The 25,558-nt window shown below is 34.1% G+C and overlaps 1 protein-coding gene across 2 annotated transcripts in view; it reads left to right on the top strand.

Annotated features, from left to right (window-relative positions):
• SLIT2 (slit guidance ligand 2) overlaps nucleotides 1–25,558 on the top strand; it is a 256,422-nt gene that overhangs the window by 163,985 nt on the left and 66,879 nt on the right. The window contains exons 9-15 of one of the 2 annotated variants that reach the window (XM_084285500.1): nucleotides 2,378–2,516; nucleotides 17,848–17,919; nucleotides 18,673–18,744; nucleotides 19,277–19,348; nucleotides 21,187–21,330; nucleotides 21,459–21,622; nucleotides 22,377–22,400. In XM_084285500.1, the coding sequence (XP_084141626.1) occupies nucleotides 2,378–2,516; nucleotides 17,848–17,919; nucleotides 18,673–18,744; nucleotides 19,277–19,348; nucleotides 21,187–21,330; nucleotides 21,459–21,622; nucleotides 22,377–22,400 (687 nt within the window). The remainder of the gene's footprint in view (nucleotides 1–2,377; nucleotides 2,517–17,847; nucleotides 17,920–18,672; nucleotides 18,745–19,276; nucleotides 19,349–21,186; nucleotides 21,331–21,458; nucleotides 21,623–22,376; nucleotides 22,401–25,558) is intronic. The other variant, XM_084285499.1, reaches the window with a different exon arrangement.

Below are 25,558 nucleotides of genomic sequence, written 5' to 3'. Positions count from 1 at the left end.
ATGCTTTGCTAGCTTTTGCATAGTTTTTTGTCTTTTTTTTTTTTTTTTTCTAATTTAATGAAGCTAATCATTTTTATCAGTATTTGTATCTTCTGTCGCGGTGCTTCTGTCCTTACAAATTTTGTGTGAATGCTGCATAGCCATCATAAAGAGTGGGGAGAGAAACGAAAAATGATATAAAAGATACACGGACTGAGAACATAAGGCCTTTTAGTACTAAGGAAAAGGACTTTAGTTAAAAGGATTAAAAAAAAAAAAAACAGGTTGTTTTTTCTTTTTTATTTTTCTACTTCAGTTTAAACAGTTTTCTGAAGCCCCAATAAACTTCTGAATGTTACTGGTATGCTTTTATGATCTTGTGGGTGGCATCCCATGGCAGGGGGTTGGAACTACATGATCCTTAAGATCCCTTCCAACCCAAGTGGTTCTATTATTCATTCTATGATTCTTTAGTGCATCAGGTTGTTTTCTGATGTGAAATGACAAAATGACAAACGATTCAATACTAATCACATTTTCTCTATTTATTTTTTTTCCTTTATTCATGCCTCCTAGATGAGGAAGAAGGCAAGTTTATCTTTCTTATTTAGATATTTTTAAACTTGATTGAAAAATTTCTGTAAACTTTACCTGCTGTTTCAAGGTTCCTCAAAATATTGAAAAACAACTGGAAAATAGCTGTCTGTTCATTCATTCAGCAGGACTGCTTCTACTAGTTAATTTTCTGCAGACCCCCAGATCGCTATTGCCAAATATGCCAAAATTTACACAGATCTGTTTGTGGTTTTGTTTGTTTGTTTTTAAACAGCTTTATGCAGTTTCTATCCATACTGAACTGCTTCTAACATCACAGTATAAGGCACCATGACATCCTAACATGGCAAATGATAACCACATTCTTACCATACTTCAGCCTTTTATGTATACTTAAAAGAGCTCCTAACAAAATCACTTAAAGTATCTTGTTTGTAAACTGCATAGTTTTATAACTTGGACACTAATGCTGATTTTGAAGATGGGGAATGACCATGTTTTATCTCTGGATCACTGTTTGTTTTTTTTGTTTGTTTTTTAAGTAAGATGGGTGAAATATTTTCCGTTTGTTAGTTTTGGCAGCTGTTTGCACTTTCATAACAGATACCTTAACATTAAAACAAATTATTATATTGCAAACTACTATCTCAAAAGACCAGCCTTTCCAGCAGAGTAATTTTAAAACTTGAACAGTTATTTGAAGTTGTAAATAGGAACAGCACTGGCTGCAACGTTAAAGTGATATGTCATACGTTATCAGTGTACCCTTTCCATCTTAATATATGACATAAAATACAACAAGACAGATTTCATAGTCCAGAAGTTTTTTTTTTTTTGGTTTGGTTTTCCCTAGGTGTTTCAAAACAGTCTCTAGCTTTTTTACCTTAATAGGAAAGAAAATGGGAAAAAAGGGGGAAGGGGGGAGATTCATGCCTTTCTTGTGCCTTCATGCCTTCCATATCATTACAAAACAGTAATTTAAATCATTAAATCATTATAATAATGACATGCTCTACTTAATATATTATGTATTATATATTATAACATGCAACCTATTTGCAGGAAAATGTAATAAGATATTTATTTTCTAAAAACATATCTAAATATGTGAGTATTAAGGTTACATGTAATTATAAATGCCAAATTTAACATAAAACTCTTAGGGGATGACATAAAGTTGTATAAATTCATGGCTGCCTGACTAGCTAGAAAGACTGTTAAACTGGGGGAGAAAGTCTGTTGAGCTAATACAGAGTGAGAGTATAAACTATGTAGTCAAACTTATTTATTTATCTCTGTGATTGGATGGAATGGTCATAATTCCAAACTTGTCTGTAACTGGTGCATACACTGAAGGATAATACTCATTAATGAGTATTTGCAGAACTGAACTAAGAGAAGAGCTTCAGTGTTCATGGCAAAGTTCATTAATTTCTGTTGACATTCATTTTTAATACACAAAATTCTGAAAACTGAGTAAAACAATAATTGTTTTTAAAACCACAGAATAAATAAAATATACCTAAAAAATGGACTACACTTAGCCTTCTTTAAAAAAGTGATTTTGAATACAAGTGTATGAAGTAACTGAGAAATGATGAAAGAGCCAGCATAGTAGTTGAGCATTTTTCTTTAATCTCATTATTGTGTCAACATGTTGGTATTAATTAGGTATTTAAAATAATGCAATTTGAAATCATGGATAGGAAACAATGTTTATTCTTTTAAGTTCTGTTTCTATTTTTTCATGGAGGTGTAAAATGTGACGTTTTACTTTTGAGGTAAACTGGATTAGTGCTTGACAGGTTTATACAGTTTTAGAAGAAACTCTTTTCTTTTGCAGGTCACCAGTCTTTTATGGCTCCATCCTGCAGTGTCTTGCATTGTCCCACTGCATGCACCTGTAGTAACAACATTGTGGATTGTCGTGGAAAAGGCCTTACTGAAATCCCAACAAATCTTCCAGAAACCATTACTGAAATGTGCGTAATCTGATTTTTTTATTCTTTCAATGAACTTGCAGAGAACAGTTTTGTCTTACGTACTCATTGTTGTTATTTGTACAATATGCGTTATACAGGGTAAGAATTTTGTAGTGCACATTCACATTCAGAAATAAAAGGAATATATAGATACATGAAAATATTTAAGACATATATGTTCTCTTACGAGTTAGTTTTATATGTATTACTCACAACTCGCAGTTAAAACTGCATTCTGAGTTGGTTTAAAACTAATTCATGAATCCTTACTTTTCTGCAAGTAAGTGGCTTCTCAATGCAGGCTATAAACTCTGTTGCTTTCACTGTTGCTCACTTTCCATCACCTTATTCAAGTCAGAGGAGCATATCTTGCAACAAAGACAAGAGACCTGCATTGTTCATACTAAGTATTCTGCTAAAGCTGCCTCCTCAGAAGGATAGTTTAAGAAGGCAAAAGTGTGGTGGTTGATTGCAATCTGTGGTATAGTCATTGTGTTAATACCATATAGCCGTGGTTGGAAGAGCATGCATGCTGATAAGGTTTCATGACATGGCATAAACAACAGCAACGTCTACAAAATGTGCAACTGCATCCTTACCACCAAGCAGAGTCATAGCAGTGTGGCTGAGAGGCTGTGTGAGTATATAGAAAGGCTGCTGTTGTGTTGTTGCAGGGGAGGAGCAAAAGCAAAAGGTGAGTTTACAAGGGCACAACTAGAGATTGCAAGCATGTTCCTAAATCTTTATTTTAAGGGTCATCAGTCCCAAAGAAATTATAGGATATAGGAGTTACTAGTTGACCCTGAATTCACTGTCAAAAGAAATGACCATGAGGCAAAAACAAATGGGAATTTACAGAATGGAGATGTGTATCATCCTGTCTTCTGCTCACCTGTTGCTCTAGGTAAGAAATGCTGATGTGTTTTAAGCATTTAACAGATGTCCAGCATTTGGTTAAGCATTTAACAGATTGCAAACTGAGGCTGGATGTTTCCTGCTAGACTTCACATTGTTCACATCGCAGAGTGAGGCCTTTTCACATGCTGAGGTCCATAAGCCATTAATATTGCTAAATATGTATGCTTAGGTGCTCATATAAATATGTATAATATGTGTGCTGTGTTATATGTATAGATCATAGTCATACGCTGTAAACTATCTGATATCTCTGTTGTGTATCTAGTTCATAAGTGAAGTTTACATTAAAAAGCAGATTGCAGTGTTTTGTACGGTTAATGCCATTCATAAATAATACACAAATAAACATACATATTCAAAATCTGGTACAAGACAAGTTAGGACATTACAAAGGCAAAATTTAGTATTTATTTTAAATGAAACAGGTATGTACCATTGAATGCCAGTGTGATGAGAGAACTGGACTTCAGTGATTGACTTAGTTTCTGAGTAAACAGGAAGATTGAGATATGATTTGAGTCAGTGATAGGCTGCACTTACCACACAGTGAGAACAAAAGTTTCCAGTTGTGTGGAAAGTAAGGAGAGAAATGTACAGGCAAAGAAGGAAGAGAAATAAGGGACATGAAAAACTTTGAAAGTCAGGGGTAAACTCAGTGGAAGAATTAGAGTAAGGGATTTTGTGAGTATTTGATGAGAATCACTTAATCTTTGCTGCTTCCATGTCAATAGGCTGAAGACGAGTTGAGATTTCAGTAAATAAGCATGTTTTAAAGGTTGTATGGAGAAAGCTTTACACTTTACCACTTTAATGAGAGGAAAATAGTGAAACTTGACAATTTGCATAGCTTTCAAAAAAAAAAAAAAAGAAAAAAGAAAAAAAGTTTATTCTTTGAAATATCCAATCTGCGTTAGAATCTACCGTGTTCTTAATTGTCAAGTTATTTTAAGCTGATAAATTGAGGAGGGGAGGTGGGGGTTCAAAGCTTTGAGCTTTAAATATAGTCTTTTAAAATGTCATTAATTTTCTTTGTCTTTGTGAAGGATTATGTATTAAGGTCCATAATTTGTCCTGCCACCTTCTATTTTCCATGTCACTCTCATTCCTCTCTTATCTAAACTTAATGTTTCATGTCCATTCAATCTTTTTGAATGCCAAAACCTTTGATTTCTAAATTAATCTCCTCCTTTCTCTCCAAACTCTTGGTTTTCTCAATTTTTTGACCTACATTGACCAAAGTTGAATAAAATATTCCAGATGACAGTGAAACATCACTTTATATGGGGGCATTTTAGTTTCCTTTCTGCTTTCTGCACTGTAATACTTTCTTTCCTTAACTGCCAATATCCATTGCAACACACCTGCCATTGAAATGACTATGAAGACCACGAAAAGTCCTAGGTCTTTTTTTTTTTTTTCCTCTTAGCTGTTTTTGTCAGGAACAAGAATTTTATAGATGTAATTTACAGATGTAATTTACAGATGTATTCCATCCACATATCACCTTATGTTTCTGAACACTGAATCCAGTTGCGTATTCCTTTTTAAAGCTGCTCTGTGAAAGACTTCGGTCTCCTATTCTTTTATCTAACTTGAACATACAGAAAGGTTCAGATGATCGTATCTTAAAGCTATTCTACAATAAAGTGTGTAAAACCTTTGTTTTTAGAGAAGTACTTTGCAACTATTGTTTATAACAACCCTTTATGATTAAATTACAAATAATGATTGTATCTCATCCAATAATGCTTTTTTTTCACTTATTTCTATATGTAATTGTTATATTTGTGCCAAAGTGGTAACTGAAAAGAAGCACTTGAAGAGATGAGACCGTGTTGTCACAGTAGCTTTAAAGAATGCCAAGGAGCTGTTGAACATGGAGGATAAGAGAGACCTGAAGTGTATAGTGAGCACTGTATTTCCACCACCATTACACAGTTCTTTATAATCTTTATTACACATGACTTTATTATCTTAATCACAGTTTTGAGCATATGCTTTGGCAAGAGCTCCCCAGTTCTCAGGGAGAAAGGGAAAGAGAAGCGAGCCGGTTCCCTGTTGAGTTTTTTGAAGGATGTACAGAATTAACAGCCAAATTATTATTTATTCAGTGATTTTATAATATCACCATCATTAGATTCCTGTGCGCAACATTGGCATTATTCTACCATTTCACATGGGCCAGATGTTCTCCAGCCTTCTCAGTATTTTTTTCCACAGTCATCTTCGGCATTTTTAACTGAGTATTCTCTTCTGATTTTATAAATGTACTTTATTGACAGGAACATTTGAAAAATCCATAGTACTTGTAAGTTCCCTTAGTCTGGACAACTTTCTGTGTCCTACAGTTGTAATAGTTATCACCTGTTTATAGGCTGTATTTGCAGAATCCAGTGCTCAGTACTACCAAGCTGTCATGTCATGCTTCAGCCAACACAATGGTCCACAAACACCTCCGGGGTCTGCATCTTTCCTATATTTTGTCTTTACCTAAATTATCTCATGTGAATAAACTTCTCCTATTAGAGTAAGATTAAACTTTATTGTCAGCCCTCATGTATACCTTTGCTAAAAATTTCATACCTGTTTTTTGACAGATATCACATTTCCATCCATTTCTGCTTTTTCTTTCTTACATGTTCTTACATGTACAGAAGGTTAGTAAGAATATAATCTTTATATGGTTTCAAAAAGTCCATAATCCAGTTATTTTTTTCTTGTTGTTTTTGTGAAGTTTGCCCTCAAAAAATACTCATGTTTTTTGATGTTTTGTGGTGTTCTCCATCCATTTCTTCCATCTGTTCTCTCAGTGGGAAGCTTGACCTCAGTACCTTATGAAGCTTTGATTTCTTGCTCTTTGCCCAGCACAAGCTTCCTTTACATAAAATGTGTGTCTGCACCAAAATACTTTGTATTTGTTACATTGTCAGTCCATGTGAGACAATGCTGCATAAAGTCTAAGTGGTATTAATTATTTTATTGTTCTCTGTCCTCCTGGTTTACATAAATAAACTGCAGGTTTTAATGTGTATGTTCCATTTCAACAAATTTACTTTTTTTTTTTCTTTTTTTCTTTTTTTTTTTTACTTTCTGGGAGTTGATTATTTATGTAACAAGTTAATTTATGTGCCAAAAACCCTTTAAATGAAATATTCAATTACTTAAGTGTTGAATATTTGCAGTTTGAATTGAGTAAAAGTTTGTATGTCAAAGCTCTGTATTAGCTCTTTGAGGAAAAGGAAGGAAAAAGGCTTTCTCTTTAGAGCATAATACTGATACTATGACTTTGTATTGTCTTGGTAGTTCTGCTGGATAACCTTTTGGGGATGACATTTTAAGACAGTAGGAGCTGTCTTCTCTGCTGATGGCTATTGCCTCTGTAGCACTGTAGCAGAGTTGGCAGACTATGTGCTTGCATGGCTCTTCAGCCTCCCTGTTTCTGAATTTGGTGTAATAGCTGAAGCCACTGAGGAAGAGAAGCTGAAGTGGTTTAGGAGGGAGCAGGTGTTCAGTGATGGTGGTAGCAGGAGGAGCCAGAGCTAGCTGCAGAAACAGTGTTTTAGCCCAGTGCAGGTGGGTTTCCTAGCGAGCATCAGGGTGCTGGTGAGAGGGTTTTGTTGTACCACTCTGTCTGGCTTCTCAACTGTTGCAAAAGTCAGTAGCAATTCCCATTGTGTGCAGTCAGTTATCAGCCAATGCATTGTCTGCCTGGTACCTCTTGGGAAGATGCCTTCAGTAGCAGGGCTGCTTATCTCCAAGTAGCTGCCAGTAAAAATGGAAGGAGAATAAAGCCTTTGGTGGTCATCTCTTTCTCACTTTCAGTGTGATAAAGCTCAGAGGAAAATTAAGAATTCTGTATCTCAGTAAATGTAATTCTTCATCTTTATTGACTTAGTACAATTGTATCTGTACCAGCTATACCTATTCTGCAAAATTAATTCTTCTCTTTTATTATCTAAATAAACTCTCACACAGCTAAAAATAAGAATACCTAAGCTTTTCTTCTCATGGTGAGTCCAATCAATGCTATATTATTTGAGAGAAAAGTATTTCACATTCCATGTAGTAAAAGATAACTTGATCACCAAGACTCCCTTAGTTTTAGCGTATCCACTAATTCTAGAGGAAGCACAGAAATAAAATATAACCTCTCTAGGCCATCTTTAAAGGTTTCACAGTATGAGTGACCTGCAGGAAACATTTTGGGAATGCTTCCCGTAGTTCTACTATTTTAATGCCTGTAACTGTAAATGTTGTGAGTCCAAATACATTGACAATAGATGTTACATATTAATAGTTTTCAAACACTTGGTTTATAATACATCATACTTAAGCCTTTTTTTCACTTAAGCAAAACATGATATAGTAGCTATTCACTTAAAAAATATTATATATTAGTAGTCTTCAAGATTCTGCTATTTAGTACGCCTTGCTTAAGTCTTGTCTTATGGACAATCTCAAATCATGAGATAGTATTTATCCATTAGAAACATCAAAGAATCATAGATTGCTTTGGGTTGGAAGGGACCGTAAAGGTCACCTAGTTCCACCCACCCCTGCCATGGGCAGGGACACCTCCCACTAGACCAGGTTGCTCAAAGCCCCATCCCACCCAGCCCTGAACACCTTCAGGGATGGGACATCCAGAGCTTCTCTGGGCAACCTGTGCCAGTGCCTCACCACCCTCATAGGAAAGAATTTCTTCTTGATGTCTAATCTAAATCTACCCTCTCTTAGTTTAAACCTATTACTCCTTGTCCTATCACCACAGTCCCTGATAAAGAATCCTTCTCCAATATAATAAGTCATAATATGACTTGGTTTAGATTTGTTGTTTATACCTCTTACAGAAATTTGTGTGGGAAGCTCTTTCATTGTCATGTTTAGTCTGTTGAGTTCAACCAATTCAAGTAGTCTAATATACCTAGCACTTTCCTCTGCCATATAGCTCTTATATTAAAGACATTATGGGTCATTCTTAAGGTTCAAAACTATTACTTTAATTGGTTTTAGAAAGTATAGCCTTTCCTAACAGTGATAGCGTTTATCAGCCTCTATGCAGGCATTCCTTACACATTTTAGTTTTTCAGCACCATTAATCTCTTTTCATTTGGTTGCATTTTAGAATCCACCTTCCGCATGCAAGTTATTTAAAAGGTATGCAGAAATAATTCTGGTTTCCTTCAAATTGAGACTTTTTGGCACATGTTCAAACAGACTATCAGAAGCCTTACAAATGGTGACCCAGCAGCAATTTTATTAAATGTAGTGATACCTTTTCTCAGAATGGTGTGAGTGAGTGACAGGCTCTTATTTCAAAAGGAGAGGCCAAAAAGCCATTAATGAGCTACCCTACCTTGTGAAAATGCTCTTCTTACATTCTTCTGATTTTCTTTTCTCTTCTGTGGCTTGAACTAGCAGTCAAAGTGGTTCTAAAACCTCTTTCTTTACAGTAGTGTTATGAATAAAAGAAAATAAATACATTTGCAATAAGTGCTGCTGAGGGTGTTGATTTAGTGGGGGAGAGGAATGACCTGCTTTGATGACCACAGCTTTGTATAAATGACTATTTAAGCAATCAGGCATGGAATTAAGTTGATTTTTTTCTTCATTTTTGTTAATATGAAAACCATTTAATTAATTGTAGGAGTAAATTGTTTTGTTTGTTTGTTTATTATTATTATTATTATAGAAGGATAGGAGTCCTTACAATGGTGATATTGCAAAGAGAAAGGTTTGTTGAAAGGGATGGTGAGTGGGGGATTGCCACTGTTAACTAAGCAACAGTTGTATAAATAACGTGAGTCTTTGGAACGGACAGAAAATACCCTAAACCATATAATGTAAGAAATGAAAAAACATATGGAATTTTAATCAGGAATTTTAACAATTCACCTCTGTAAACTCAGTGTAGTGAAAAGTCACTGACTTCTTAATTACTGTGGCCTTCAAGATAAAGTTGCTTGCTCTTTTCAGTGGAGCTTTCTAACATTTGAATGCCAAAACTAGAAACTCTATGGCTGTTTCATGATAAGTTTATTTATATTTCCCTTGACAGTTTACTAATTTGTCCCCTCAGTTTTGTCTCATCTTATCTTCCTAGTTTCTATTATTTTTCTTCATGTTTTCATCTTCTTCCATCTCAATCTCCTATACTTTTTAAGTCTGTTGATTAAAGATTGTGTATTATGTCAAGCACTCAACTACATCTTTGTGAGCCCTGTGATATTAAGCAGGATTAAAATCTCTTGAGATTGGTTCTCACAGAAACACTCATCTTAAAGGAGAAGTAGGGAAAAAAGAAGAAGGAAAGGAGGGGAAAGGAAAGCTCTCTGAAATTAGGTCTGACAGAACTGAACTTGACAGAGTTTAACCAAGATAAGGTAAAGAGTGACCTGGTCACACTACTTGTGCTTTGTGTAAATTCATAATTTTATCTGAGAACTGGAAGCTGTATGAATGAATCTATTCCAAGCTAAGCTCAGCATCTATACAATTACAATATTTCTGTTGTTTCTTAAAATTTTTCCTTACCTGAAAGTCCAAAGTACAGCCTTAAGTCTATTACAGCCTTATGTCTATTGACCAGGGAGTCTCTTACACTGAGATGCAAAGATGTCCCTTTACAGAGAAAAGTCTCTATTGGTCTTAAGCAAATTTATTGAAAAAGTTCAAAGACTTGCATAAGAAGAAAACTCAGAAACATCCAAGACAAAGCAGCTTGCTCTGGTTTTAGCAGCTCAGAGTGTGATTCAGCTACGGATCTACGGTAGCCTGACAGAAATGAGACCAGATCCTGCATGAAGATGCAGGGTCTTGAAAAGAATGGGTCTGAATGCTGAGGGGAGGATGCAAGAAGTTACAAGACATTTTAGCAATGACTGTTTTTCAAAGTCTGTATTTGTTTCTGCTTTCTAGTTTAAATCAAAACATTGGTCTTTTTAGTTAGTAAAACTAGTGTGTAAGTCCATTACGATATATAAAAACAAATAGTGTTTGCTTTATCAAAAATGAAGAAATTTGCTAAAATCTTAACATCTTTTATGTAACACATACATATAAACCAACAATTGCATGCGAGTAGTGGAAAACACATCCGCTTCAAGGCAATGTCTTGAATAAATGTGAAAAATTAAAATTATGTAAAGGAATCTAGTGAGGTACTTCATTACCTTAATGCATTTAATTTTGCAACACAGATTTAACTGAATTACTGTTAACTGTTTGGGATTCGTACCTTAATATTTTTTCAGGGAAAACTTAAAATATATTCCATTTGACAGAAAGAGATGGAAGTTTTTGAAGCTAATAGATTAGGCTTTTGCTAAATTGACAGCTAAACCTGTCCACTTAGCACACAAGAGAAATGATTTGTCATGCTCTTACTCAAATATCTCCTTAATCTGACAATTACTGGTAAATCATGGGGCTTTATGGTTTTGTTTCTTTTTTATTTCTTATTTTGGTTGTCAGACACAGTGTTTTCTATAGGTAGAGTATTTAATCTGTCTTTTATTAGCATGTGTTCTATGCTACCATTGTTCAGATCTTTGGCTTTCTTCATACTCTTGTGTCTTACCTTAAAAACTAATTAAATTTGCAGGACAAGGGTAATTTCAACAGTCAGTAAGATGCAGAGACACAGAACACAGCAACTGCACAGGAAACTTATTCTAAAGAAAAAGGAGGAGGTCTTTGTGTATGTAACCTTATGTAAAGTATCACACAGCACACTTAGCAGAAGAGATTATGATTCACTCTTGAATTTAATCTTGAAATTGTATGGCACTCTGTGGTGGAACTGGTGCAGTGGCAGGGTATTCTTCCTTGAAGGTGGAAATAGAAGAACATATCTTTCAGCCTTAGCAAACTTGTTGTTTTTTTTTTTTGTTTGTTTGTTTTTTGTTTTGTTTTGTTTTGTTTTGTTTTTCAAAATGGAGGAACAACCTCAGTGCTGGTTTCCAGCAACTTTGGAAGTAGGTACTGGCCAGAATGAACACCACATTGTTCCACTTCTGGGAGGTTTGTGCATGTTCTGGTGGTACTGGGGTACGTTGAGGGACTTCTGCCAAGAGAAATAAAATAAGTCAGGCATGCTATAAATGAATATTTTATACAGCATGAAGAGAAGCTGGAGAAGGCTTCTCCAGCTCTTCCAGAAAAACCCTCATAGCTTTCTGACAGCTGTGCTACACTCCAGAGGCATCGTTACTCTTAGATTTTATTTTTACATATGATTCTTCCTCAGCAGTAATGTGAATGAAGTTACTGTAAAAGAAACTGAACATACCAACTTAGAATCATAGAACCATTTTGGTTGGAAAAGACAATGCTGCCTTCATTATTTAAACTTTAGTAAATACATGGTCCCATAAGTGGCAAACATCTGTGGAAAGTATTCTCAGTAAAAATATTTAGATTTTTTGTGGTAAATTTATGGTGCATGCTCAGGTAGTGTTAACAGGTAGTGAGGACTACTACCACACTGTCAGCCACACAGAGCAATGGGATTCCCAAGCAGGTTGACGTGTCATCACTCATGATGAGCCGAGTGTAGCAAGATTACATTTATTTTTGTCAACTTAATACAGTTATTCTGAAGAGCTCAAGTAGTTTTTGTATTGTAACAGCTCTCATCAAAAATAGGCTAATTAGAGAGGCTTTAACTTGACTCTAGGTGACTCAGGCTAATTGCACAGGAGGCACGCTGACAGATGCTAAAGTACTGAGCAAATAATTCTTTAAGAATTGGTGCATTTTGCCTACAACCTAAATCTGTAACAATTAAGGAATGTAAAGCCTACCATCATTAATGGTGCTGTAGGGTTCAGAGCATGAGATGGCCTTATCTGTGATGAAAAATTTAGCAAATGCAGGTTTGGGACTTGCTTTTAAATGTGATGTATTCTTTAATGGCTTTAGTACAGCAATCCTTGTTACTTTTTTGATGTAATGCAGACTATGGAGATGTCTGTCATTTGCAGTCAGTCCCTGAGGAAATATTTGATAGAACAATTAGACTGGATGTTCGCGTTTTGGCAAGCTTTAGGGCAACATTGACAGTGATTCTTTATATGCAAATATTTAGGAAACTGTCAACCAGATTTATTAATACACAGAATTAGAGACTGAAATTTTAAAGTGCAAGTAATATAGTCATTCAAAATACATCTTTTGTTTTGTTAGACGTAGATGATATTACAGATTTCAACAGAATTCTTTTGCTGCTGAAGTCAGAAGAGACATTTACTGGATAAAAGCACTCTGGAGGTTCAGTTGTTGGGGAAAGAAAAAAAAAAAAAAAAAGAAGAGGTACTTAGTATGATAGCCTGAAGGATTTCTTTAGCAAAGGGAGACCATTACTCCTTCCTCATTTTAAGAAAACAAACAAGCAAAAACAACAACAACCAAAAACCTGGCAGATGTTAAATATGATGAGAGATGTGTTGGCTGCATATTGCAGTTCTTCAGATTCAGAAGCTGCACTGAATCCCATTGCTGAAATCTATTTTCTGTTTTCTGACAGCTGTTTTTGCCATTTACTTTAAAAGCAGATGGGGAAAATGCAAAGAAGAGCTGTCAATTTTATTACCATGTATAATCAGCATCTGTGCAATACATCAGACTCATTGCACAGCTTACACTTTCTTCTCTGTAGTAAAAAATTCTTTTGGGGTTTCTCGACAATCTTCCTACGTGTTTTATGTAAATGAGTAGATGCTGGAATGAAGAGTTTAGATCAATTAAATGCTAAAGTGACTAACATGACCAAATTTACTTAAAACAAGATGATAAGTCCTGATTGATAATAAAATATGTAGTTAATTTGCTGCTCCATATTCAAATTAATGTTTTCTTAAGGAAGATGTTTGTATGGGCGTAGCACATCTCTATGCAGTATAAACTGTGTATCTTTCTCTACTGAGCAGGCTTGGTATATTGTACCCCACCTGCATAATAAAAGGAAGAAAGAATTTCGTAGAGAACTGGGTGTTCTCTACAGCCACTTTTCATGAGCAGAAGTCTTTCATAGAAATGACTACTTACAGTGGTAAAATAAGCTGTTTTGAAAGTGTCAGTATAAATAAACATGTCTGTCTCTAAGTGCGGAAGTAGTAATCACTAATGGTGTGCTGCAGGCTCCTAGCAGAGAACAGCATCCTCCTGGAAAGTGTCAAGGGATTTATGTATCACAAGGCTGTGTGGGGACATGGTGGGAAGAATCTGTCTACTCACTGGGGACCTACTTTGATTTGATTTGATTAGGTTGGAAATCACAACTGCAGAACCACCTTTGTTTCTTAAAATAGTAGGTGGTTGTACATTATGGTGTCTGCAGGGATGAGACAGGGGGAAAGATTTAGAAAAAGAAATACTCACAGTACATTTCTTAAATAGGAGAGATTAGGGAATAGTCTTCAAAAAAGGTTTCAAAGGTTTCAACTAGTTTGGCAATGTTAAAAGACACTGAAACACTTATGTATTGATGCAGGACTTCTTTGAAGTGAAACACTAAAAGGAGCAGGAGACTCAATACTAAGAGCATTAATTAGCATTTGAGTGGTGATGGGCAGAGTACTTCTTATACATGAGGCAGTGCACGCTTTGATGAAGCATGTACTTAACTGTCTTCCTCCATTATCTTATCTTATTAAATATGCTACTAAAATTGACTGTGGCTTTTGAAAAAGAAACCACCAAGGCACTGTTTATGATACATGGATGATCATTTATAAAAAAGAATGACTTCTGGGATGACTTTGAAAGGCAATGCTATGCACAAAATTTAATACAAGTTTCATGGAAAAATACTGATATTAGCTTTTTGTTCTTCTCTAATATAATGGTACTTCGGGCCATGTCATTTGTGAGCACTTAATAGCAGATTTTTTCAGTAATAGATAACTACAACCCATTCTATTCCAGAATTAAAAATGTTTCATTTAATATGAGGAATTAATATAAAGGAGAGTTTTTAATTACTATGGGCTTTATCAGTAGAATGTAAATTTCCTTTAGATATTATTTTATCTGTGCTTTGTGACACTAGAATATATCTAATTAGATTTTCTTCTGCAATGGTGGATGCAAATTTTCACTCTGTGAAATTCAGCTGATTCTAGGAAGATAAAGCAGAAGATTAGAGGATAACAAAGCTTGAAAATGTGAATTTGATTTACTTTCTTTACAGACAAAACAGAGTATAAAAGATTTTTCTTCTGTATTTAGATAATCTCATTTTTCCTTTCTTATGCTAATCTCATTTTCTAAAATACGATGTCTTCCAGTGCATACACTTCAGCATGAGTTAATAAAAGACATAGATGCTCCTACTATAACAAATTATTTATCCAGAAGAGCGTGTAAATTTATCCTAGTACTACACAGTCTATCTGTTAGACTGTAGCTTTTTCACTAAAAGGAAATCTTAGGCAAAGTTGACATAGAGTTCATTTTATATATCCACCAGTGAATTGATAGTTCCCTTTATTAGAACTGCTAGAAAATTAGCTTTCAGAAATGTATTGGAGTAGGATTTCTTCAGGTTTTGGACCCATATGATTTGTAGACAAATTGGGCAGCTATAAATGAAATCTGCTATTCCATCTTCTCATATCAAATGGCATACATATATCCTGCAAGTTTACTTCCATTTATAGAATGAATGTACTTTTAGGTTAAAAGAGTAAACTGGAAAATACTTTGTGTCTTAACACTAGACTTTGTCTTTCTCAAGTTACATGCCATATCGTGTCTAAATAATAGTGTTTTATGTTTAAACATAAGTGAAAGTGGACAGGAGTCCTCCAGCACTAGCGCATAAGTCTGTACATTATGGACTAATAATATTCATACATGAGGCTTGTGGCAGACTGATGCGGGACTACCGCCACTGCAGTATCTGTCTTTGCCATACACACACAGGCGTGATTCCCCAGTGTCTCTCCAGCAATTCAAGTCCTCCTCTGTAATACGGCCTAATCCATTCCTGTCCCTTTTTAGCCACCCATTTCCAGTCCTTTGTGTATGCCCTACACATTTTCCTGTGCAAGAGATCCTTTGGCTGATTTTCAAAGCTTCACACCTGACAAACGTCCAGCCAGGCTATTCCTGGTGGTTGTGCAATCTTTTGCTGCCAAATAGTGTGTGTAATGGGAATGGATGGATAGTTGCTGCTCCCTTCATGGCTGGATTAGTTTGGTTTCTCAGCTCCCTCCCAATGCTAATTTAAGGAAAGGTCTAGAAATTTATTATCTGGAGTTTTTACCTCTCTGTGACCTGAGCTGAGTAGAAAACTATCTAGACAGAAAGCATGTGTAATATTTTTTTTCTTGAGGAAACTCAGCTAAAAATGAAGCATAAGAATAGAAAATACTTGGCTCCAGTGTAACTAGTGTTGACCTTCAATTTAAGCAGGTTTTTACTTATTCAGATGTTTGCTTTCTACATCTACTCAAGTCTACTGGAACAGAGTGACCTTGTCCCCTCATAGCCCATCAGTACTCTTGATCTGATGTAAAACGTGTTTCATAAGTCCAAAAGGCTCAGACAAGGTGAGGAAAACGTGTGAAAGAACATCCTGTTTATGGAAAAAGTTAACAGTTTGGTACCATGGGATTCTCTGCAGTGTTTAAAATATATCTGAAAACTGTAGCAAGGTGACAATATTTTCTTAGTTAAGGACGTTTAAAAATATGAGCCCTGTCTTAAGTTGCGTTAATAAAGTGAGATTTTCTGTGTGTTAGGAAGGGTTTTTTTTAGAGGTTTTCTTTCTTTTTTTTCTTGGCTTCTTTATACACCAGTCAAGAACAAAGCATATTTAGACATAAGAGATTTTGAGTATTAAATATATAAATATGTCCATTTGAACAAAACCTCATAACGGCAGCAAAAAATCTTCTGTCCAGCTATAATCCAGAGAAAGTTATAAAAAGAAATAAGTGTTATAAGAATAGTTACTTGTAAAGGCTTACTCAAAATGCGTTTGTGAGCTTATTAGTTATTCACACATACAGATTCATATGACTCTTAATCAGAGGAAAAGTGAAACAGAAGAGTATTAATAGGACTAGAGTAAAAGGGAAAAAAAAAAAAAAAAAAAAAAAAAAAAACACAAAAGCGTAATATTCCTCCATCTAGACTAAAAAAGGCATTTTACCCTTAACCCTTTACCCTAAATGGATGTCTGAATATTTTCAAATAGAGCGTTAATTTCTACAATTATGATTCATTCTGTGAAATAGAATGGTATTGTCCTTATATGTATAGATCACAGTAAGTTGATACCTGTCCATGAAAGAGGAAAATATCAAGCTTATTAGATAGCCATAATATGTATGTTTGAATAATACTGCCTCTTCCTGATGTTCTTTTTTTTTTTTTTTTTTTCAGAATAAATACTTTCAGTCTTTTATGTTTACATAATATAATGTTTTATTTATTTATTTATTTGTTTGTTTTCAGCGATAAGCATGAAATACTGCATTATGTGAACTAGCTTCTATTTTAAACATGATTTTTGCTAGGCCTGTTTGACTTGTTAGCAAATGCACCATAGGTCTGTATCAGCATAGATTTCCCATAAGCAAAGCTCTGTATGTTCAAAAAATCTTGGAAAACTGCTTCCATCAGCCAGTTCATACTCTGCAGTGTGTCATGTTTCAGTCACACTCAGTATACATACAAAGCAAATATAGCCAGCAAGATAAACTAACATTTTAGATAAGAAAAATTGTTTCAAGAAGTTATAGGTGTAGCTGTGCAATTCTAGTACTGTAGCTGAAAGAAAAGGTATTACATACTGTATGTAAAGAAATAATACGTGTACGTTGAAAAAAAAGGCATTTACCCTACTGCAGGTAGCAACATATGTTATTTGTTCTGTAGGAACAGTCTGCACCATTTTTTGTGGTTTATATGTTAGACTGAGTAACTCAGAGAACTCTTCATAAATAAATTTCTAAATAAAATTTACTATAAAAATTGCTGTATGTGAATCATAAATCGGGTGTCAAATAATACTAACTCAAATTTGAATATTTTAATTACACTTCTAGCTTACGTTTTACCAAAAAAAAAAAAAAAAAAAAAAAAAACTTGTGTGCTCTGAAATTAACTTTCCTTATATTCAGGATGAAGATTGGGCTTTCATTTCTAACATTAGGTTAAAAGTTAAGTTAACTTTAAGTTAAAATAACAGAGAAAAACTATTACTTCTTTTTAATTAAAATCAAAATTAAATGACCTTGTTTCTCAAGGTAAAAGCTGTCCTGAAAATGTAAGCAAAACCAGTGTTTTTTATTACAGTGCTTTCTAGCTTGTTATGGCTTTAGGTTGCTTTTGGCTTCTTTTTATTATTATTATTATTATTTGTGTGTGTGTGTATTTTTATGCTGATGCAATTGTTTTGCAGACGGTTAGAACAAAATTCAATCAAGGTCATACCTCCTGGAGCTTTCTCACCGTACAAAAAGCTTCGAAGAATGTAAGTACCTGATATTTTAGATTTATTATTTTATCTATTTTATATAGAGATATAGGTATATTGATGTATCTAAACAGATTTAGATATAGAAATGTATACATGAATATATTATGTATGTGTATATATATATATAAATAAAAAATCAGTTCAAGATCATAGAGAGGAACTTCCATCAATGTATATAATGAAATAATTAAATAATGTATTTAAGTAATACATAATTAAATACTTAAATACATAATTAAATAATGTATTTAAGAAAGTTTGACTGCTGGAAGATTATCAGATATGACAACGTGATTAATTATACCATATAGCATCTTTTTCCTTTTTTTTTTTAAAAACCAAACATTAAAATTATTATGGTTTTACGTAAAAGCAACATGTTACTGTACTCAACATAAAAATAAAATCATTGGGTATATTCCAATGTCATTTTGGAATATCTTTGAGACTGTATAGTCCTGCGGTCATTTCAAACAAAAAATGTTTATAAAAGATACATAAGCAATTAGGAAGTGTACATTTTTCAGTCTTTTTTTTTTTTTTTTTTTTCAAAATCTATTTTTAATCATGTATTTGTTTTAGTTTACTATCAATTTTGGTGGTTTTATATTCAAATTCTTCAGCGGTGTCTCGCATAAGTATTTTAATTTCTCTCTCTTCTGCAGCTCATTCTACTTATGAATTATTTTAATGTTCACTATTTTTAAAATAGCTTGAATTAATTGAAGCAACTTTCATTTATTTCAGTGACCTGAGCAATAACCAGATCTCTGAAACAGCTCCAGATGCTTTCCAGGGCTTACGTTCACTCAATTCACTGTAGGTATCTATTTGACATGTGGAAACAGAAGCTAATTTCTCATACTCTTATAGTGAATTTATTTGAGATTTGTAGCTCTGCAGGATTTTTATATAAATTCAATCAATACTGAAAGCTGTAAAAATAGTTTCAGAATTTTAGAGTGATAATTGAATATTATATCACAACTGGACATTAAAAAAAGTACATTTTCTTTAAAATATGTTCATGGCAGAGTTGAAGGAAATCAAAGAGTTTGTTTATCCCCCAGATAGTTTTTATTCTTAAAAACAGCAATCCACTTACAGAGATCCCTTGGTAAGGCTGCACACAGTGAGGTGCTGGTTCTGCTGAGAGATCCTTTGTGTGGCGTGTCTTTGGGAAAATATGTGATCCTGCCATCTCAAAGGAGCACAAGGATCTTGCAAGTATTAAGTCACTGCTGTTAAATTCACTTCATCAAAATTGAAAAATTTTTATTTTTATATTCAAAATTGCATTGTATATAACCTTCATAACAGCTTTGTTTGCTTTTTTTATTTCATTGTACAGTGTCCTTTATGGCAATAAAATTACAGAGCTTCCAAAAGGCTTATTTGAAGGACTCTTTTCTCTGCAATTGCTGTGAGTATTTATTTAATATTTACGCTATTTGGGGGTAACCCAGAAGGGCAGACTTGGTAAGAGATAATGCCTGGAAAAGTACTAGCAGGAAATCCTGTGCGTAAGATCAGAGTATAATAAAAACAAATTATGTTTAAGTGAGATGTGGTAGGCCAGCTTGCCATTCATCCACAGATATTTCAGTTAATGTCTCAGCCTAAAATAAATACAATTGAAACTATTATCTTCTTTGGAATTTATAATGATAAAGTATATAACATGATAATGACACTGTCTTGTGATGTAAATACTAAACAGTGTGTATAACATTGTAGGTGAGATACAGTAGAAATATTTGAATGCTTTATATACAGATAATATGTAGTGGAAGTACTATGTAGTTATGTTTTTAGTTGTACCCATGTAAGAACAGAGTTACAGTAAGTTTCATTGATGACTTTTAATATTTTTTGAGACTCTTCAGTGTACAATTCTTTGACTCTATGAACTCTACCTGCTGTTTCTTTTAACAGTCCAGAAACTCCCATGTGTAATCTTATAAACCATTTCTATTTGGATTTAATATTGGGAGTTAAGAGGAATGTCATGGTGATATGTTTATCAAATATTGTCAAGATTAAGTAGGAAAGGGAGTTGTATTGTGTGACAGATTTGTGAAATAGGCCATAAGACAACAAATAGTGCTTTTGGAAGACATTATCCTAGAATCACTGACTTGTTAATCTGAAGACTGGGTGAATTTAGTAAATGGCTTCTTCCCATTTGTTTAGAAGCCTTTAATGTCCAGAGTTTATAGCTGATGATTGGCTTTTATTAATAACTCATTGAGAATGTGTGTGTGGGGGGGGGGGGGAGAAAAAAAGAATTTCAAGATTTAGCACCACCTAGAGGTTTAACATGTTTATTTATTTTAGTCAGAAACTAAATGTTGGGGGGTATGTGTTTCTGTTTGCCTTTAAAGAGAACTTAGTTACAAAAACATATTTAAAATTAAAAAAAAAAAAAAAAAAGAAAGAAAAAAAAAAAGGAAGGGACATATCTGAACTTTTGTTTATTCTATATTAAGAAAAAGTCCATAGCTTGATATATTTTGCATAGACAATACTTTAAATTTCTGCTTGCATGATGAAACTGTTTATCAAAACATTGATTTTCAAATCCACCATTCCATCTGGCTGCAAATGGAAAAAATAATATTTTGTTAGAAAAATACAACTAATTGAATGTCAAAATTATTTTCTTTTCAAAAGTATGAAGGAGTTGGTTTAAATTGACTTGTTTGTTTTAGCTTTAGAAGTCTGGGGTGTACAGGGAAGAAAAGGTTCCCTTTGAAGATGAAGGATCCAAGACAAATTTGGATATATTCCATGCCACCAGTTTTACTACAACTCTGTTAATGCGGCAGCATGCTGATTAGTAACATATAATTAAAAGTGCCACTGCACATCTCTTCCAGCTAATGAACACAGTGTTCAGTTCCTTTTTTGTTTGTTTGTTTATTTGGCAAAAGTAACTAGTTTTCCTTGCATATACTTGATTTTTTGAGCTTGTTTCTTTGCACAAATACCACATGCATAAGTTCTGCCAGCACATACAATGAATGTGATTGTAGCAGAATATACCTGCCCATTTCAACTGTAAGGTGCAAAAATTTCAAAATAATTTCAGAGCACCTAAGTAAGATATTTAAATTCACTGAAATGCCATATATCATTGTCAATATTTGTTCCTGCATTTCTTGTTCTGTATAAAATGAGTACAAAGAATTATCTGTGAAAAATGTTGAATCTTCATTGACACTGAAAAAATCTTTTATTTGATTGTCTTCCTTTAAACAGATTATTAAATGCCAACAAGATAAATTGCCTGCGAGTTGATGCTTTTCAAGATCTGCACAACCTGAATCTCCTTTCTTTGTATGACAACAAGCTTCAGACCATTGCAAAAGGCACTTTCTCACCTCTACGTGCAATTCAGACCTTGTATGTATGCTTTTGTTTATGGTCATCTTTGGTATGACTTCATATTCTACAGTGTACTCAAAATATCAGAAACTGCTGAGACTAAAGGGAAATACTGTGTGAAATTATTATTTTTTTCTTCATGAAAGGCATTTGGCGCAGAACCCATTTATCTGTGACTGCCATCTGAAGTGGCTGGCGGATTATCTTCATACAAACCCCATTGAGACCAGTGGTGCCCGCTGCACCAGCCCCCGCCGTCTGGCAAACAAAAGGATTGGACAGATCAAAAGCAAGAAATTCCGCTGCTCAGGTAATTTTCTTAGTTCAGCTGCTATTTTTCTTTTATTGGCAAAACCAGTGGTTGTAGAAGTTCTAATGAAGGCAGCTGGCTCTCTACAGAATTATTAAATGTTACAAAATCTTTTTTAGTTCTTCAGCCGAAGGGGGGGGGAAGTCATGGAAGTCATAGCCTATTGGATCACGGAACATTACTACACTTAACACATTTGGCACTATTTCTGAGTAGCATTAAATCTAACAAAGAAATGCAATATATAATACTTCAGAATGCAATGCTGAAGTTATTCGCTACAAACATCACTGACATAAATCATTTTGTACAATTTCCACAAGGCTCTGGAGTACGTGAAAGATCTAAAAATTTCTAGCTAAATATGGAAACATGACACATTCATTTTATACAAGGAGCTTACCTCATACTGAAATTTACTGTTTTCTTTTTCTAATCTTATTCCATTTCCTACTTACATTTCTCTAAATCCTTAACTTTTTGTCATATGGTATCCAGCTGTTCCAGGTGCATTTCACATTCTACAATTTATTCACTCTCAAGTGCAAATACCAGATGAGAACTGTTTGTTATCCATGTTCCGGATACATTTATGACTATTCACACTTCGTTGTTTATCAGCTCTTGTTGTGAATACACATTTTTTCATTTAATTATCTGTAGTTAACTGTAGTCCATACTTAATCTAATAAAACTCATTCTTTGCTTGCTGACATTCAGGTGCATCTTCTATTTTTTTTTTCTCTTTATTTAGCTAAAGAACAGTATTTCATTCCAGGTAGGTTTGGCTCTGCAGTAAGATTGACTAACTGCAGATACTCTCTCCCTTTCCTCCCAAAAACAAAGTTTGTTATAGTTTTTAGGAAACTGGTGCATGTATATTAACAATAGCAAATACCTGTAGCTAGACATAGCTTTCATTTGTAGATTACTAGTAGTTCTGATTTCTGAGTATGAGAGCTTAGCATGCAGCTCCATTTACAGTTTCTCTCACAAATTTGCACACAACTCACCAAAATTATACCCTTGTTTAAATTATGTAGAAGGTTGCACCTGCTAGTTCATATTTCAATTCACACCTTTACTTACCTTGTACCTTGCGTTTTCTGCCGCTACTGTTTTTAAAATGTAGCTCCTGAGCTGCTTTTAAACACAGGAATCCATACTACTGTCAAAGAGCTAGTACAACTTAAAATAAATTTTACAAATTAATGTTTTCTTTCCTTTCTTTCATGCTCTACACTGTCTGCAGCTACTGCTTGCTCACTCTCCTTGTGTTTGTGAAATCACAGTGGAATGCTTATAAAGGAAAGCTAATATTCATTAAAGGCATTCTGTGGTGACACATGAGTCACAATTAATCAAAAATATTTTCCATTAAAGAAAATATTACTTTAGATTTGGGGTGAAACAGTAATTTACATGCTGATTAAAGCTACAATAAGCCTATGATATTTTCACAAAAGATTAACTGATGTTGGCCCTAGCTCTTTGAAATATGTTTCTTTATTTATTTTACCTTGCTTGTCAGGTGTGTGCACTGATTTCTTAATTAAAAACAAACAAACAAACAAACAAACACTTGCATTATTTTTCTAACAGATTACAAATAATTTATTGGCAAAATAAACAAGGGCATAATGAATATATTGATGAATTACAGTATGTGATCTGCAAGCAGGGTTTTCTGCCATAGTTTAATATCCAGACAAATATCTACAATAATTGATTATGACACCAGTGCACTTGTTCTTTCAAGTACTACAGGTATATTGTCATTGTGCGGTGTCTGAAGTACTGATTTATTGATTGGTCTTAGTCTTTGTCTTTTAAACTGCTATGTTTAACAGCTCTTCTCCTAATGCTGTGTGATGTGTTACTTAAATTTGCAGCAATTATGTGAGTTCTTCGTGCCTTCATACTAATATGTTGGTTAGAATATGAAGAAAAGACAAACTGAAATACAAAAGAAGGCAGCAATTTGTCAGGATTGGCAGCTGCAAAAAATGTGCTTTAAAGCAGCATAAAACAGAGAGGGATACAGTTTCTCAAACCTGTAGTTACCACTCAATTTCTTAATGAGTACAACAGCTGTATTCCTGCCACAGAGTGACTTCTACTCAACCTTGCCAGCACAACTTTTGTGTCTGAGTTAGAACTGTTTTCTTGCCAGCAAATGTCTTCACAGCTTGTTTATAATATGGCCACACATGCAGTTTAGGTTTGTTTATGTACACTTTTAAAAAATGCTATTCCTGAAAAAAAAAAATCATTCTGAAAGTGCTGCTTCTTGAAATACAGCTCGTATGCTTTCTCTTTCCATCAGGTTATCAGGGAGATGCTGCAAGAAATTCTTTCAGTTGTTGAAGATCTTGTCCCTGAATATTTTAGTTTTTTACATTGAACTACTAATAGTGATTTATTCTGGACACAGAAGAAAAAGAAATTAATTGTAGCCTTGCTCATCAGCATTACAAAATGCTAAAAATACTTCTCTATACTTCAGTAAATACAGTAAAAATATTAACGTTTCTTTAAAAAGTCAAATATATTTTAAATATTTTTTAAAATACGTTATAGTGAGATCTTGCTCTGTAGATACTAGAAATTCCTTATAGAATTTCAGCATATTAATTTGGAAGACTAAACATTAAAAAAATATTAAATCATGAATTTAAAAAAGTAGTTTATCTGCTAGCTCATACAAATATTCCAACTAGCTATGTCGTATGTGTTACTTAGATATTTGCAAATGCTAATCATAATAATAAATGACGACTGCTTTTTCTTCCCTTGAGCTATCTGTTTCTCCCATGTTTCTTTGGTTTATTAAGTATTTTAAGTGGCATAGTGTGCATATACATTCAAAGAAGCAGAACAGCTTCTAACAAACAGATTTGAAACAATGAAGAGATGTGCATGGGAGACATAATTTTCCTATATGAAATTTGTAATTAACCCCAATCTTTTCTTCATTTTTTAATGCCACTTAAAATTAATTATTTTTTCTCTCTGCTGAAGATGGTACCCCTTAGCAACATCCCCTAATCAAACTAAAGTTAAGTAGGGAACATGAGAGCTTAGTTCATGTTTTTGTCTTAATTGGGATTACTCTGTCTTTCTTTCCTTCTTGGCTATCTTTACTTTTGCAGGAGTTCACCATTTTGGCTGTAAGTAAAGTTCAGTGTCTGAGCTAAATCACAATGTACCTCCCAGCCCTGATGCACCTTCTACTAGTCTTTTCACCTTTGTCCAGGAAGAACCCACAGGTCCTTTCAGCTTCTCTTTGTTTTCTTTGTCACCTACCCTCAGTTCCTTACTGGATGTTTTTTCCTGATCTGTTTAGGATGTTTTCTTTGACTGACTGGGAAATGGTGGAGGAAACTTTCAATGTGGTCCTTTTTCCTTTTTCCTTTTTTTTTTTTTTTTTTTTTTTTTTTTAATTGTACATTAATTTAATCTGTGATAGTAATACTGTTACTGTGGCACTGGACATTCAGTGAAAAGAATGCCATGTCATGTAAGCAAGTATTAAACTTCAAATGCTTCTATAACTTATACCTACTCCTTCCTCTTTTCCCTTGCTCTTATCCTTGGCCTAATGGATGCAGTTATGATAATGTAGCGAGATTTTCTGTTGTGCTTGATCTAACCATGTGGTTGTGAGGTATGAGTAAAACATGGTTCTGTCAAGCACCATGGAACGTCACGCAGCTTTCTACAGCATGGCATGCTGCTGAGGCTTAAGTCAGGATCACACATTTTTTTTAAATTAAAGCTGAAGATAAGACTTTCAATCTTATGTGTTTGAGACGATGTGGAGGGCTGGGACAATAAAAAAAAAATAATCACAGAGGTTAATGAAGTCCAGTCAACAATACAAATTTGTAACACAAGAAAGAGAAAAGGTGGCATTTATTCTTGATACTGTGAAAG

This window comes from Netta rufina, assembly GCF_964035555.1.
Source record: "Netta rufina genome assembly, chromosome: 4".
In the NCBI taxonomy this organism is placed as follows: domain Eukaryota; kingdom Metazoa; phylum Chordata; class Aves; order Anseriformes; family Anatidae; genus Netta; species Netta rufina.
This window is presented reverse-complemented; position numbering and strand designations above follow the sequence as displayed.